Source organism: Rhinoraja longicauda, chromosome 2 (genome assembly GCF_053455715.1).
Source record: "Rhinoraja longicauda isolate Sanriku21f chromosome 2, sRhiLon1.1, whole genome shotgun sequence".
In the NCBI taxonomy this organism is placed as follows: domain Eukaryota; kingdom Metazoa; phylum Chordata; class Chondrichthyes; order Rajiformes; family Arhynchobatidae; genus Rhinoraja; species Rhinoraja longicauda.
Genome location: NC_135954.1, coordinates 74,807,210 through 74,824,497, shown reverse-complemented (window position 1 = coordinate 74,824,497; position 17,288 = coordinate 74,807,210). Strand labels below are relative to the sequence as shown.

The 17,288-nt window shown below is 42.7% G+C and overlaps 1 protein-coding gene across 2 annotated transcripts in view; it reads right to left on the bottom strand.

The window, feature by feature from the left end:
* Positions 1-17,288, bottom strand: part of pex1 (peroxisomal biogenesis factor 1) — an 81,227-nt gene that overhangs the window by 25,579 nt on the left and 38,360 nt on the right. The window contains exons 20-24 of one of the 2 annotated variants that reach the window (XM_078421421.1): positions 16,442-16,618; positions 14,565-14,795; positions 12,541-12,738; positions 8,869-8,999; positions 3,371-3,478 (exon numbers count right to left, since the gene is read on the bottom strand). In XM_078421421.1, coding sequence (XP_078277547.1) covers positions 3,397-3,478; positions 8,869-8,999; positions 12,541-12,738; positions 14,565-14,795; positions 16,442-16,618 — 819 coding nt within the window. In that variant the 3' untranslated portion in view covers positions 3,371-3,396. Of the gene's footprint in view, positions 1-1,230; positions 3,479-8,868; positions 9,000-12,540; positions 12,739-14,564; positions 14,796-16,441; positions 16,619-17,288 lie in introns of those variants that run through there. The other variant, XM_078421411.1, reaches the window with a different exon arrangement.

Below are 17,288 nucleotides of genomic sequence, written 5' to 3'. Positions count from 1 at the left end.
CCAAAGTGAAGGCCAAGTTCCATATAACGGGGGATGTCAGAGACAGGCCGCGAAGTGGGCGTCCCAAGAAGACGACACCCGAAGAAGACCGTTTCCTCACCCTGTCAGCACTTAGGAACCGTAGGCTGTCTTCTACAGATTTGCAGTCAAGGTTTGCAGGACGATATGGCCGACGGCTCTCTGCCCAGACAATTCGGAACAGACTGCACGCAGCCAATCTCCGGTCTCATAGGGCTGCCAGGAGGCCTGCCATGACTGCCCTTCACCGTCAGGCCCGTTTGCGCTGGTGTCGGCAACACGTGCACTGGAACCTGAACATGTGGAGGAACGTTATGTTCAGCGATGAGTCCAGATTCTGCCTACGGCAGTTGGATCATAGGGTCAAAGTGTGGAGAAGACGCGGAGAACGCTATGCTGATTGCTGCACCGATAGAGTAACATCTTTTGGTGGAGGCAGTGTGATGGTGTGGGGCGGCATCTCCCACACTGGAAAAACGAGGCTTGTCATCATTGGAGGCAATCTCAATGCAGAGAGATATCGAGATGAGATTCTGCAACCAGTGGCAATCCCATATCTCCACAGTCTGGGACCGAACTCTATCCTCCAAGATGACAATGCTCGCCCCCACAGAGCAGGGTTTCTCAGAGACTACCTCCAGAATTTGGGAGTGGAGAGGATGGAATGGCCTGCCAGCAGTCCTGACCTCAACCCCATTGAACACTTGTGGGATCAGCTTGGGCGTGCTGTTCGTGCCAGAGTGACCAACACAACCACGTTGGCTGACTTGCGACAAATGCTGGTTGAAGAATGGGATGCCATCCCACAACAGTGTGTGACCAGGCTGGTGACCAGCATGAGGAGGTGCCAGGCTGTTGTGGCTGTGTATGGTTCTTCCACACGCTACTGAGGCTCCTGTTTATTAAATTAATAAATTGTTAAATTGCCAATATGTCTTGTTTCTTCAGACTTCAATCATCCAATCCACCAAACAACACCGAACAAGAGTCAATGGCAGAATAAACTGTTTGGCATTGGTAGAGAAGATTTGGCAGATTTTTCATGGGCACAACCCACATACTCAGCTCGGCTGCTCATCCCACAAATGCATGTTCCTTACAAATGTGGCACCATTTAAAAGGGAAATAAACAGGCTTTCCAACGGTATAAGATTTATTGCCAAGAAGCATTGTTACAACAAAGAAATAATCTACCAAACCCAAATTTCCTTACTTTTTGTGCTATGTTTATTTGGAACATCATTAAGAAGAAAGATCACTGGTGAGCTTACTAATCGCAAAGGGACTGGCAGGCCAAGGAAGACCTCCACAGCTGATGACAGAAGAATTCTCTATAATAACGAAAAATCCCCAAACCTGTCAAACAGATCAGAAACATTCAGGAGTCAGGTGTGGATTTGTCAATGACCACTGTCCGAACAGAAATACAGAGGCTACACTTCAAGATGCAAACCACTGGTTAGCCACAAAAATAGGATAGCCAGGTTACAGTTTGCCAAGAAGTACTTAAAAGAGCAACCACAGTTCTGGAAAAAGGTCTTGTGGGCAGATGAGATGAAGATCAACATATCAGAGTGATGGCAAGAGCAAAGTATGGAGGAAAGAAGGAACTGCCCAAAATCCAAAGCATACCACCTCATCTGTGAAACACGATGGTGGGGGTGTTATGGCCTGAGCCTGTATGGCTACTGGCTTACTTACCTTCATTGATGCTACAACTACTGATGGTAGTAGCATAATGAATTCTGAAGTGTATACACATCCCATCTGCTCAAGTTCAAACAAATGCCTCAAAACTCATTGGCTGGCAGTTCATTCTACATACAGCAAAACAATGATCCCAAACATACTGCTAAAGCAACAAAGGAGTTTTTCATAGCTAAAAAAAGATCAATTCTTGAGTGGACAAGTCAATCACCCGATCTGAACCCAATTGGGCATGCCTTTTATATGCTGAAGTGGACCAGCCCCCAAAACAAGCATAAGCTAAAGATGGCTATAATACAGGCCTGGCAGAGCATCACCAGAGAAGACACCCAGCAACTGGTGATGTACTTGAATCGCAGACTTCAAGCAGTCATTGCATGCAAAGGATATGCAACAAAATACTAAACATGACTACTTTCATTTACATGACATTGCTGTGTCCCAAACATTATGGTGCCCTGAAATGGGGAGGGGGAGTATGTATAAACACTGCTGTAACTAAAATGTATAAAAATGCCTTTATTAAAATCTGACAATGTGCACTTTAACCATATGATTTTGTTTCTATTGAAAATCTCAAATTGTGGAGTACTGAGACCAATAATTAAATAAAGGGTCTTTGTCCCAAATATTATGGAGGGCACTGTATGTTGCTCAGCTTTGTGGCCAGTGTCAAGAAGGCATTCATCACTAAAAGGGATCTGCCTATATAGATCTCGTGCTCTGTGGAAGGAGCTTGTTCTGACACTTTGCATGTGGACAAGAGTGCAAGGGGAACTCTAAGGTTAAATCACTGATGGCAATTTAAGATTTCAAATGCAGTAATTCTTAAGTAGTTTTCAGATATGTGAAATAATGATAAATGTTTTTTTCATCAGGATGATACTCCAGACAAATAAATAGTGCAAGAAATAATGTGTAATCTAATCATATCATATCATATCATATATATACAGAGCGGAAACAGGCCTTTTCGGCCCACCAAGTCCGCGCCGCCCAGCGATCCCCGCACATTAACACTACCCTACACCCACTAGGGACAATTTTTACATCTACCCAGTCAATTAACCTACATACCTGTACGTCTTTGGAGTGTGGGAGGAAACCGAAGATCTCGGAGAAAACCCACGCAGGTCACGGGGAGAACGTACAAACTCCTTACAGTGCAGCACCCGTAGTCAGGATCGAACCTGAGTCTCCGGCGCTGCATTCGCTGTAAAGCAGCAACTCTACCGCTGCGCTACCGTGCCGTGCTAATGTTAAGTAAATGTTTAAAATTTAGTTTTCTAATGTTTTAATTTCATTCATATATTGAGCAGGACATATGTTTTGCCATATGCAGCTTCCATAACTGCTCACTCAATAAGAATAATTGCAATATTGAGCTCAGTGAAGTTTGGGTGACAACCAAAGTAAAAAATAATTGGGCAAAACCCCATAAATGGAAAGCATTTAATTATAAAACTACAATTAAGTTGAATTACAAGCCAAAAAAACATCTGTTGCGCATAATTACCCTGTGTGTCTGTGTAAACAAATCTTGAATTAAAGCAGCAGTGATAATAACTCCTTGGAAAGTATATTTCAGATTTGATTCTAGTCCACTTGAATATGCTCTTGAATAGAGTTAATAGAAATACTGTACTTGAGTTCAATCTGAAGAGTAAATTCTTATGCCAAAGTAACTCTTTGTCCAGCTTTGACGAGGACTCCACTCTGCTTGCCAGCTCTAGATTTTCGGAAGTTCTCGTACCTGTTTTTAGAAAAGCAAAATTGAACAACCATTAAGATTTAGCCCGTAAGAAAGTTATTTAGAATTCCTAGTCTTCCAATTAACGCCACAGACAAAATTATAATATGCCTTAGGGCGTCCATCATCTGTGACAAGCGACGATGTGTGGATGCATGTTATCTTCCTATTACTTGGCTCCTAAATCAGACAAAGACTTACATAAAACAATAAAAGTGGTAAATCTGGCAACAATGTTGTATTTGAGACCAAAAATGGGGGCGAGCAGACCAGAAAACCAGTAGTCACTGGTCAGTTGTTGGAATGAGGTTCATAGCAAAGACATCTGTCTGGAACTTGTCAAATGAAAAATCAGGCTGTTTTGCAGGTGTGCCACTCTCCCAGTATATCCTGTGACTAAAACACAATCCAATGTCTTTGAATCAAAAGAGTGAATATGCTAGTCAGTACAGAATTTAAAATAGCAGATGATTCACCGAATGCACGATAAAAGCTTCAATAGATATTACAGCATAAACTTATCAGCACATCTTTAGAGATGTTGCCATGAAATACACTATCGCTCACTTGTCATTTTTAACAATCCTGAATTTTCAGTTTAGCGTTGCTATATTCAATTGCAATGTGGTCCTCCACCAGATTAGTGAAACCAAATAGAAATTAGTGCCGCAGCAGTAGTTGCCGCCTTGAAACCCCGGAGACCCGAGTTCGATCCCGGAGTTTGTACGTTCTCCCCGTGACTGCATGGGTTTGCTCCTACACTCCAAAGACATACAGGCTTCTGGGTTAATTGGCTTGGTACAAGTGTAAATTTTCCCTAGTGTGTGTAGGATAGTATTAATGTGCAGGGATTGCTGGCCAGTGCGCTGAAGGGCCTGTTTCCACACTATCTCTAAACTCTGTGGAGCACCTCCATTCAGTCAATAGACAATAGGTGCAGGAGGAGGCCATTCGGCCCTGCACCGCCATTCAATGTGATCATGGCTGATCATTCTCAATCAATACCCCGTTCCTGCCTTCTCCCCATACCCCCTGACTCCACTATCCTTGAGCTCTATCCAGCTCTCTCTTGAATGCATTCAAAGAATTGGCCTCCACTGCCTTCTGAGGCAGAGAATTCCACAGATTCACAACTCTCTGACTGAAAAAGTTTTTCCTCATCTCAGTTCTAAATGGCCTACCCCTTATTCTTAAACTGTGGCCCCTTGTTCTGGACTCCCCCAACATTGGGAACATGTTTCCTGCCTCTAACATGTCCAACACCTTAATAATCTTATACGTTTCAATAAGATCTCCTCTCATCCTTCTAAATTCCAGTGTATACAAGCCTAGTCGCTCCAGTCTTTCAACATATGATAGTCCCACCATTCCGGGAATTAACCTAGTAAAGCTACGCTGCACGCCCTCAATAGCAAGAATATCCTTCCTCAAATTTGGAGACCAAAACTGCACACAGTACTCCAGGTCCCTGTACAACTGCAGAAGGACCACTTTGCTCCTATACTCAACTCCTCTTGTTATGAAGGCCAACATTCCATTGGCTTTTTTCACTGCCTGCTGTACCTGTATGCTTCCTTTCAGTGACTGATGCACTAGGACACCCAGATCTCGTTGTACGTCCCCTGTTCCTAACTTGACACCATTCAGAAAATACTCTGCCTTCCTATTCTTACCACCAAAGTGGATAACCTCACACTTATCCACATTAAACTGCATCTGCCATGCATCTGCCCACTCACACAACCTGTCCAAGTCACCCTGCAACCTCATAGCATCTTCCTCACAGTTCACACTACCACCCAGCTTTGTATCATCTGCAAATTTGCTAATGGTACTTTTAATCCCTTCATCCAAGTCATCAATGTATATTGTAAATAGCTGCGGTCCCAGCACTGAGCCTTGCGGTACCCCACTAGTTACTTACTGCCTGCCATTCTGAAAGGGACTCATTTATCCCCACTCTTTGCTTTCTGTCTGTCAACCAATTTTCTATCCATGTCAGTACCCTACCTCCAATACCATGTGCTCTAATTTTGCCCACTAATCTCCTATGTGGAACCTTGTCAAAGGCTTTCTGAAAGTCAAGGTACACCACATCCACCGGCTCTCCCCTGTCAATTTTCCTGGTTACATCCTCAAAGAATTCCAGAAGGTTAGTCAAGCATGATTTCCCCTTCGTAAATCCATGCTGACTCGGAACAACCCTGTTACTACTATCCAAATGCTCCGCAATTTCGTCTTTTATAATTGACTCCAGCATCTTCCCCACCACTGATGTCAGACTAACTGGTCTATAATTTCCCGTTTTCTCTCTCCCTCCTTTCTTAAAATGTGGGGCAACATTAGCTACCCTCCAATCCACCGGAACTGATCCTGAATCTATAGAACATTGGAAAATGATCACCAATGCGTCCACAATTCCTAGCGCCACCTCCTTAAGTACTCTGGGATGCAGACCATCAGGCCCTGGGGATTTATCAGCCTTCAGTCCCATCAGTCTACCCAACACCATTTCCTGCCTAATGTGGATTTCCGTCACCCTAGGATCTCTGGCCATTAGAACATCTGGGAGATTGCTTGTATCTTCCTTAGTGAAGACAGATCCAAAGTACCGGTTCAACTCGTCTGCCATTTCCTTGTTTCCCATAATAAATTCCCCCGCTTCTGTCTTCAAGGGACCCACGTTTGCCGTGACTATTTTTTTCCTCTTTACATACCTAAAAATGCTTTTACTATTCTCCTTTATATTATTGGCTAGTTTACCCTCGTACCTCATCTTTTCTCCCCGTATTGCCTTCTTAGTCATCTTCTGTTGCTCTTTAAAAGAGTCCCAATCCTCTGGCTTCCCACTCTTCTTTGCGTTGTTGTACTTCTGCTCTTTTATTTTTATGCTGTCCTTGACTTCCCTTGTCAGCCACGGGTGTCTCTTACTCCCCTTGGAATCTTTCCTCCTCTTTGGGATAAATTGATCCTGCAACTTCTGCATTATTCCCAGGAATACCTGCCATTGCTGTTCCACCGTCTTCCCTGCGAGGGCCTCCTTCCAATCAATTCTGGCCAGCTCATGCCTCTGTAATCCCCTTTGCTATACTGTAATACTGACACTTCCGATTTTCCCTTCTCCCTCTCAATTTGTAGAGTAAAACTTATCATATTGTGATCACTGCATCCTAATGGCTCTTTAACCTCGAGTCCCCTTATCAGATCAGGTTCATTACACAACACTAAATCCAGAATTGCCTTCTCCCTAGTAGGCTCCATCCAGTACAAGCTGTTCTAAGAATCCTTCTCGGAGACACTCCACAAACTCTCTTTCCTGGGGTCCATTACCAACCTGATTTTCCCAGTCTACCTGCATGTTGAAATCTCCCATAACCACCGTAGCATTACATTTGCAACATGCCAATTTTAGCTCCTCATTCAACTTGCACCCTATGTCGAGGCTACTGTTTAGGGGCCTGTAGATAACTCCCATTAGGGTCTTTTTACCCTTACAATTCCTCATTACTATCCATACTGATTCTACAACTCCTGATTCTTTGTCACCCCTTGCAAGGGAGTGAATATCATTCCTCACCAACAGAGCGACCCCACCCCCTCTGCCCACCTGTCTGTCTTTTCTATATGTTGTGTACCCCTGAATATTCAGTTCCCAGCCCTGGTCCTCTTGTAGCCATTTCTCAGTGATTCCCACAACATCATACTTGCCAATGTCTAACTGAGCCTCAAGCTCATCCACTTTATTTCTTATACTTCGCGCATTTAAATACAACACTTTAATTTCCGTATTCACCTCCCCTCTCACACCGGTCACAATTGGCCCTGACCTTACTCTCTTCCCTCCCCATTCATTCGAGAGTCCTTTGCAATTTCTCCTGTATTTGCTTCCCCTTTAACTCCGTCTCCATATTCCCAGTTTGTCAACCCCTCCCCCCCACTACTTAGTTTAAAGCCACACTTGTAGCACTAGTCCATAGGAGTAATCCTGACTATCCAGTTACCTGCCCCTTTGATTCTCCATCCCACTCAGTGGTGTCTGTGGGCCCCTGCATTGTTGCAATGAGAGCTAACTCAAGTGAGGAACAATACTTCTTTTTGCATATGGTCAAGATGTGGTTTTCTCGACTGGATACTGAAATTCTCCAACTTCAAGTATCTCATTCTTTTTCATTTGAATCAGCACTGGTAATTTCTGTTAGTTATCCATTTTATGGGATTTTTTCTCCCTCATTTAGTATAGCCTGGCCTGCTATTAGACACAAGGAGCACTCTGCTTTAACTGCCACATTAACCCCTTTGATCTACCCATCCCATCATAATATTCTCTGGAACTGAACTAACTCTTAATTACATTTTTCCAGTTCTGTCACAGATCTCAGATCTAAAACTGTCTGACCTGCTGAGTTTTTCCTACATTGTGTTTTTGGGGACTAGGATTGACTGCATTGTCTCAAAGAGAGTCAAACGATAGTTGCCTGTGCCACTTTGACTCTTGTTTGCTTCCTACAACAGTCATATGAATAATTAAATTAGGGTACCTTCAAGATTGATGGGCTGTGTTGAAACTGCTGGATTTTGTATTATTAACAGAATTTGAAAAAAAATGATGTTTATATATGGAGTATTTGGATGATGGGCAGATGGACTGGGTAAGGAGAAGCTGGGTGCGAGGGAACTGGGTGTTTGTGGGAAACTATCTGTGTGGGAGGATAAAGAGGGAGAGAGGGACCAATAGGTTACATGATGTTAGAGAATTCAATGTTCATGCCATTGGGTTGTAGACTACTGAGGAAAAATTAGGTGCTGTTCCTTTAGTTTGGTTCTAGCCTCCCCTCGGTAGTAGAGGCGGCCAAAATCTGAAAGGAATTGGAAATGGAGAGGGGAATTGAAATGGCTAGCAACTAGAAATCCCAGGTGGACAGGGCTCATATGCTTAGCAAAACTATCGCCTCGACCGCATTTGGTCTCACTGTTATGGAGGATGGCAATAATCAAGGCTCTGACTAGTATTGTTTTCGATTGAGTTTAGTGTTACAGCGCGGAAATAGGCCCTTCGGCCCACGGAGTCCGTGCCAACCAATGATTCCTGCACATTTACACTATCCTACCCGCACTAGGGATAATGTACAATTATGCCAAGCCAATGAACCTGCAAACATCTACGTCTGGAGTGTGGGAGGAAACCCAAAGATCTCGGAGAAAACCCACACAGGTCATGGGAAGAACATACAAACTCCGTACAGACAAGCACCTATAGGCTGGATTGAACCCATGTCTCTGGTGCTGTAAAACAGCAACTCTACTGCTGCACCACCGTGCCCTTAATCTTGTACCCGAGCAAACAGTTGCAGATTACAAATTAAAAACTGAAAATAAACATAATTTCTACTCACATTTCAGTGAAATTGCACCATTCTTGTTGACTGATAGAGGGTCTTGTACTTGCAAGTGCTGCCAGTAAATGTGATTGGCAAATAAGTTGAGAAGTATTTGTGGGTCCTGCTTGATTTTGAGTAGTGCTCTCCTTGAATAAAATTCATATGTAATAGAAATATTGGTATTTAACATGCAAAACTGCATACGCTTTAAACATGTTACTTGTTCAAACCAAACCGAGGGATCTAACTCTAAACAAAGAAAATCATGAACATGCAAGGAGTGAATTGGATATGATAGATTGGGGAGCTTCATTAAAAATATTGGTGGTTAGGGAATGGTCCATGGTTATGAGATGCAAAGATAATACTTTTCTACCTGACAAAAATACATAAGGAAAAGCATGGGAAATATTGTATAACGTAGATAAATGCAAAGTTATTGCATTTGGTAGGAAAAACAAAGGTATATTATTTAAATGGCATTATTTTGGAAAGTTTGGGTGTACAAAGAGACATGGATGCTTTTGCACATCAGTCACAAAAATAAACCTGCAGATGCAGCAAGCCAATAAGCCTAATGAAACATTGGATTTTGTTGCAAGAGCATTTAAGTATAGGAGCAAGGATGTCTTGCAATAATTATACACAGCTTCTGCGAGACTACTGTTTTGATCTACTTAACTGAGGATATACAGTAAACCCTCATTATAATGGATCATAGGGTGGGGGGGCATAATGCGTTGCTGATTGTCAGCTATAACTAAGGTATTAACCAGCATCTGCAGTAAAGAACTGCAGATGCTGGTTAATATACAAGAGGACACAAAGAGCTGGAGTAACTCAGCTGGTCAGAGAACATGGATAGGTGACATTTCAGGTTGGGACTTCTTCAGACTGATTCAGTCTACTGAGTTACGAGTTACTCCAACACTTTGTGTCATTTCACCTCAAAACTAGCTGCCGATGCCACTGGTCTGCACCAGTGAACCCTTCCACACCAGCTGCCGCATGGTCCAGTTGACGCAGCTCACGTTTTAGCCCATGGCCGGCAGTGCTTTCTTCAGGCCACTGCCAATGACATGATGCGCTTGGTCATCGTGGGGCTCCCCCCTCCCTCTCGCCAGCGGCTGCTTCTTTCTGTTGGCCGTCACTTTGTCCGCTCCCCCTTTCACTGCCACCTCCCCCCCCCCCGGAGTATGTCAATGACTCCTGGGGAGGAAGAGGCGGTTGGGGGAAGGGAGGCTGGCAAAGAGGCAGAATGGACAAAGCAACGGACAACAGGGAGGAGCGGCAGCTGGTGAGAGGGGAGGGGGCCCCACGATGGCAGAGCACATTATATCATTGGCAGCAGCCTGAAGAAAACATTGCCGGTCAGGGGCTATAATGTGAGCTGCAACAACAGCTGCTTCAACCAGTAGGTGTGGCAGCTGGTGAAGAAGGGCTCACTGGTGCACCTTGCGAGGCAAGGGTCATCCACTATAACCCAAATTTGTTACAAAGGGGTCTGTTAAAACGAGCTTTTACTATACTTGTAATGGGGGAAACACAATGAAGGTTCACAAGACTGACTCCTGGGACTGCCACATAGAGATTATGACAACTTGATTGCATTCACTGAGTTCTGAAGGATGAGAGGGGAACTAACTGAAGCATTGCATTGTAACAGGTCTAAAAACGCAATATTGGGAAGATGTCAGTGGCTGAAGTTTTTAAAACAAGGAGTCAATCTTGGGTAAGAAGGCAAGAGATTTAGGAGGAGATAAGAAAAAATCTCTATTGGGAAGGTGGCAATCTAGAATCGCATCTACAGCGTCCAAATCATTGAATGCTTTAATGAAATAAAAGGTGGCAAGGGCTTTGGGGAGTGGGAAATATAGTAGAGATGATTCACTTGGTCATATGAAACCAACCACCTCTTAAATGTTACTAATAATAGTTTTATTCCATTGACCTCAATTTGCTAACCAGCCTTCCATGCAACTGTCTCAGTTGAAAGTCCATTCAGGTGACATCTAATTCATTTCCTTCATAAATTGGCTCACCAAAAAAGTATCTGCATGCAGCGATGGCAAAAATGCGATGCATGGTGGCTCATCGCTGGTACAATTACTGCACTGTGAGCAGGGCAGCATCAGAGCAGGGCAAGGCTTCACGCCATGTTCCTATCACAGCAACATGCAGCATAGTGGGTGGCAGTGGTTCATACCAGATTCATGGCACAGCAGTGGGGTAGATCAGGATTGCTGTACCCAGTTAGCACGTTGAAGGAGAGGACAAAGTAAGCTACCAGTATACATCTTTAAACTCCTGCTGGCCAGCTCTAATTTATTTTTGCCAATAGCCAATTTTTTTTTTCTAATTAGAAACTTTTACAGGCATGTAACTAGCAAAAATTAATTTCCACCAACTTTGAAAATATACCTAAAAACTTTTTGGATCAATGAAAGCAGGCTTCTATTTACCTATATTAACAAGGATACAAATTTAAGATTAATAAATCTACTTGGCAATTAGAATATGGTGTTATTGGCTTCAGAGTCAGGTAAAGTTTTTAAAAAAACAAGCTGCCAGGTGAGATCAGCGAGCGAGGCAGCATCAATGGGAGGAAATGGACAGATGATGTTTTGAGTCGAGGGAGGCAGCTGGTGGAAAGTGGTCCTGACGCATTTTCTGTCCATTTCCCTCTATAGATGCTGCCTGACTAGAGTTCATCCAGCAGTTTATTTTGCTAAAGATTCCCGCATCTGCAGACTTGTCTCTGAAGTCCAAACAGTCTTTTCACAATTTACGTTATGAAACAAGGATCAGGGTAGTTGGCTATATTGTCAAAAGCATTGAAACAATGTTGGAAAAATGGCTTGATCCTGCAATCTTTACTCTATTGTCAGGACATGAAGTAGAAATAGCAGGGGAAGGTTACAAAAATGGTCAAAACTGCTTCTTTATTTACCACAAACAAGTCTGATCGTAAAAACGGTATAAAATGGGAATGAAAATTGAGGTATAAAATGGGAACGAAAATTTTCTCCATAAAAATTAGCCCAGGTCGTTTCCCATTTTCTACTGACAAAGTGTGTGCAGTATAGCATAAGTGTCTGGAGATCGTTGGTCTGCGCGGTCTCAGTGGGCTGAAGGGCCTGTTTCTGCACTGTATCTCTAAACTAAAAAGGATGCATTGTGGTATCATCATTCAATAGGGAAAACATGGGTTCACAATTGGAACCTTCTAATCTAAATATAACATTCAAAAGGATGTAGAAACAAGGAATTTATGTTGGGGGGTTTACAGTAGAAGCCAGTGCTTGAGGAAGGATCTTCCATGTTCTCCAGAGATAGCAACCAGTGCCTGAGGAAGGATCTTCCATGTTCTCCAGAGATACTGCCTGACCAGCTGAGGTACTCCAGCACTTTGGGTCTTTTGAATAAAGAGTGTAACTGTTGCTCCCTCGCAAGAGAATTTTAAGTTGAGTCATCGTAAATCTATTGATTGCTCTAAAACTATGATATTTGTGCAAGTCTCTAAACTATAGATCAGAGGATAAGGTGTGAAGAAAGCGGATGACAACTAAGCTCAATAGAAAATAATTAATAATTGTAACTAAGTATTAGGTGTGAACTTCCTTAAATCTAGATAAACTGCAAAGCAGAGCTATAACAGTTACATGTTTACGACTTAGTTAACTTTACCGTGTTCTTGTTCTTTGTGTTTGCTTTAATAACGTTTAATTCAGTCCATAGCTGTTCCACTTGCTCCTGAGTTAGCTCCTGGTATCCTTCTTGCAATGACGACATATATGAAGGGAGCTGAGAAGATACGGTGTCCCTTGCAGATGTAATGGTGCGATCAAGGGTCACTGAATTTGGTCCTGACATACACTGAGAGTTCTGGTAAAGGATGTACAGCATTAATTAAAAATAAATACTTGTTTAGCAAGTTGATTATAACAAAAGATTGTCAATCTTAAAACATGTTAAGACTGCTTTTCAATTTAAAATGGGGATTGAGTTTTTCGTGTTTGATACCAGAATATTCATATTTACATAATTAAAATATATCTGTTCAAGAATTCTATTACATGGATTTCTTCTTCTAAATGTTAACTCGCGCAAGTATCTACATGCCTACCTATACCAGAAAAATCCCACAATCCACAGTATTTTGTTCCTACCTCATGAGGAAAGATTTGAGAAGTAATAAAGTTAAAAAATAAAATAGAAGATATAGAATTGAGAGACATTGGTAGGTCAGAACCTCTCTCACCAGGCAGGGCAGGTTTTCTTCCCCTAATCCTCTGCTCTCCCCCCCCCCCCAGATAAAGGTTGGGTGTCTAGAACGGGTTGCTGGGGATGGTGGCGATTAAAAGACTTTTAGATAGGCACATGGATGTGAATGGACAGGTATAGATCATGTGCAGGCAGATGGGATTAGTTTAGCTTGGCATCATGTTCAGTGCAGACATAGAAACATAGAAAATAGGTGCAGGAGAAGGCCATTTGGCCCTTCGAGCCAGCACCGCCATTCATTGTGATCGTGGCTGATCATCCACAATCAGTAACCCGTGCCTGTCTTCTCCCCATATCCTTTGATTCCGCTAGCCCCTAGAGCTCTATCTAACTCTCTTTTAAATTCATCCTGTGAATTGGCCTCTACTGCCATCTGTGGCAGAGAATTCCACAAAATTCACAACTCTCTGGATGAAAAGGTTCTTTCTCATCTCAGTTTTAAAAGGCGTCCCCTTTATTCTTAGACTGTGGCCCCTGGTTCTGGACTCCTCCAACATTGGGAACATTTTTCCTGCATCTAGCTTGTCCAGTCCTTTTATAATTTTATATATTTCTATAAGATCCCCTCTCATCTTTTTAAATTCCAGTGAATACAAGCCTAGTATATGTGCTGTTATGTTTGTGTGCCATTGTATGTTTGTTCTTAGTACCTGAACTGATGTACAGCACTTTGGTCAACGTGGGTTGTTTTTAAATGTGCTACAAATAAAATTGACTTGATTAGTCTTTCCAATCTTTCCTCATGACAGTCCCACCATCCCGGGGATTAACCTCGCTACATTGCTACATTAACATTCAGACATTGTGCCTGAAGGGCCTATTCTTGTGCCATACTGTTCTACATCAATTGAATGGTGGGTATATGGAATGAGCTGCCGGGAAGATAGTTGGAGTGGGTACGATAACAGTATTTACAAGACACTTGGATAGGAAAGCTTGATGGATATGGGCCGAATGCAGACAAATGGAACTTGCGTAGATGGGACATCTTAGTCGCCATGGATTAGTTGGGCGAAAGAGGCTGTTTCTGTGCTGAATGACGATATTAATGATGCCGTTTTGCCAATCCACAGGTCACAGCCTCGCAGGGCCAAGATACTGGGCCGCAAAGTCAGCTGCAGAGGTTGGCTGTGGGAACAAATCTGCCAGCTCTGGCTGGGTCAGAGTTCCAGAGCCCTGGCCAAAGACGGCAGATTCAACCTGCCGATCAGCACAGAATTTCCGATGAAGTTGAGATCACCCAGCCTAGGCACCACATTTTTGAGGGGTTTTCTGAAGGGTGTGGGGGAGATTTTAAATGCATTCTCATAATTGGTCTGGATTAAAGGAGGTGCCGGACCGCCAGTTGGAAAGCCTGTAGCATAGATACATCTTGGTCAGCAAAGGGTTAGTTTCCATACTCTGACAATGACTTTAAAAAAACTGACCTGTTCTGAAGAGGTTCCATTTCCCACTTCTGATTCATAAGAACTACCAAAGTAAAGGCGCCAGATGTTAGGGCATGGATCATCGGGTAATATTTCACTGGTGTCCAGGTAAAGAGTGGAGTGTTCCGAGCCACCTTCTACATCCCCCACTGACTCATCGGAACCACTGCCATGATTCAAGAAGATCATGGAAGATAAACTTGCATCACTATCAGAGCCTGAGTGTGCATCCTAGAGCAAATTGGAAAAATTATTTTGGTTAGTGCCAGAAATTGGCCAATATCATTGCAGGAAAATAATGTTCACTTGAAATATTAATATTATTTTAAACTTTGCAGCCACATAAATGCCAGGTCATTTTAAACAAATGCAGAAATAAATATGATGAAACTCTTAAGCTTAATGTTTTCATTAAATTTGAGACCACAGTGTTCCTACAGGAATGAAGTCACATGATATTTCAGTTTCCAAATTAAGCTTTTTAAATTTGTTAAAGAAAATGCATTTCTTTCCTGACATTCGAAGGAATTAGAAGATGTGTCAAAAATAGATTATATTAAGATTCTGACACTTTAAATGTAAATTATTGCCTATTTACCTCATTCTCCATCCTACCTTTTTCTAATTTGATTTTTTAAAAGATTTAGAGATACAGCGCAGAAACAGGCCCTTCGGCCCACTGATCCCCGCACACTAACACTATCCTACACCCACTAGGGACAATTTTTACATTTGCCCAGCCAATTAACCTACATACCTGTAAGTCTTTGGAGTGTGGGAGGAAACCGAAGATCTCGGAGAAAACTCACGCAGGTCATGGGGAGAACGTACAAACTCCGTACAGACGGCGCCCGTAGTCAGGATCGAACCCGAGTCTCCGGCGCTGCATTCGCTGTAAGGCAGCAACTCTACCGCTGCGCCATCGTGCGTTTGAAATACTTAATAATTCATTTGGTTACATTTCAAAATCTGCTATTAAGACTGCAGTCAGTGGGGGGGGGGGGCAGGGAGTGGAAAGAAAGGAAATACTTGAGTGGACCTGCATGGACCAGGAGGAGAAGGATAGAGTAGTAATTGGCTACGCAAAATTAGAAAATTAAAATCTTCATGTCATTGGGTTGTAGGCTACATCAGTAGGATATGAGGAGCTGCTTGTAGTTTGCATAGCCTCACTCTGGCAATGGAAGACGCAGAGGACAGACATATGGGAAGGGGAATTGAACTGGCTAGCAACTGGGATCTGCAGCTGGCTCTGGTGGACATAGCCTTGAGCTCTGTCTTCCTGCGTCAGTTGGCCTGTTGCCCAGTTCCTCTCCTGCTCATCACACACCCCTACAGCTTCCACATTCCCCACCTGCCATTCTCAGCTATTCACCGTCCCTCTTAGGTTCTACGCGTCACTCCTAACCTTCCTTTTTTATTAAACTCCACCATATGGATTCTAACTTTTAGATGACACTGCAAATTAAATGTCAGTTAGCGGCAGTTTAGAGATACAGTGTGGAAACAGGCTCTTCAGCCCACCGAGTCTGCGCCGACCAGCGATCCCCGTACACTAACACTACCCTACACACACTAGGGACAATTTACAATTATACCAAGCTAATTAGCCTACACATTTGTACGTCTTTGGAATGTGGGAAGAATGTGTGAGAAAACCCATGCAAGTCCCAGGGACAACGAACAAACTGTACAGATAAGCACTCGTAGTCAGGATCGAGCCCGGGTCTCTGGTGCCGTAAGGCAGCAATGCTGCCACCGTGCCACCCAGTAGAATCTGATTTACATTAATGTTAACCTTTAAGTACCCAACAGTACTATATTTTCATTTTTCCATTGTATCAATGAATGAGATATTCTGACACCAGATTACATACTTGGAGTACACTAGATGACAGAGTGCTGTGAATGGCATCGAGCTGGGCATTGCAGAACAAAGCCTTTAAGTCAGCCCCAGTAAAGTATTCAGTCATGCTTGCAATTTGCTGGAAGTCAACATCATCCGCTAAAGGTAAAGTCTGGCTCAATGCCTTCAGAATCTCATAGCGTGCCACCTGATGTGAGAGAGGAAGAACACATGGCATGAATTTTATTTGTAACATAAGGAAATACGCAGATTTAGCTGTAAAATTGCTTCATTTTGCATATAACTGGCACAGTTACTAACTGAATTACAGCAAGATGTCTGAAATAATTAAAGCACAAAAAAAGTAAGCCACAAAGCACAGAGTCTGTCGCATTTTGAACTCTGCAGGAAACTTGAACCAGCTGTTCAAACACATTGGGACAAGCAGCAACTCTGGAAGCTGGTTAAATACTGGCTATTCACATATTTGGTAGGCTCTAACCCTAGGCGCTACAAAACTGTATTTATATTCTTGGGCCTTATGCAAACTGCATGTGTCAACATGGAGGGATAGTAAATTCTATGTTGGGTGTAGAGTTTTCAGTAGCTTGTTATAGAGATGCAAAATGGCAAAGGGTTTTTACATTGATCAGACACTAAATCTATCAAAGGCTCAAATATTACTTGTCGCTCAAAGCACTTGCTTTTTTTTTTTCAAACATTCCCCAAATATTCAGAGATCATTCAAAGTCACTTCTTTATATAGTCAAGAAAGAATGTCAGCTCTCCGAACAAAATAACTCTAACAAAAATGACACAACTTCCAAACTGCTAAAAACAATGCCATAAAATGCTGATCATCACTGTAAAGAGTTAAT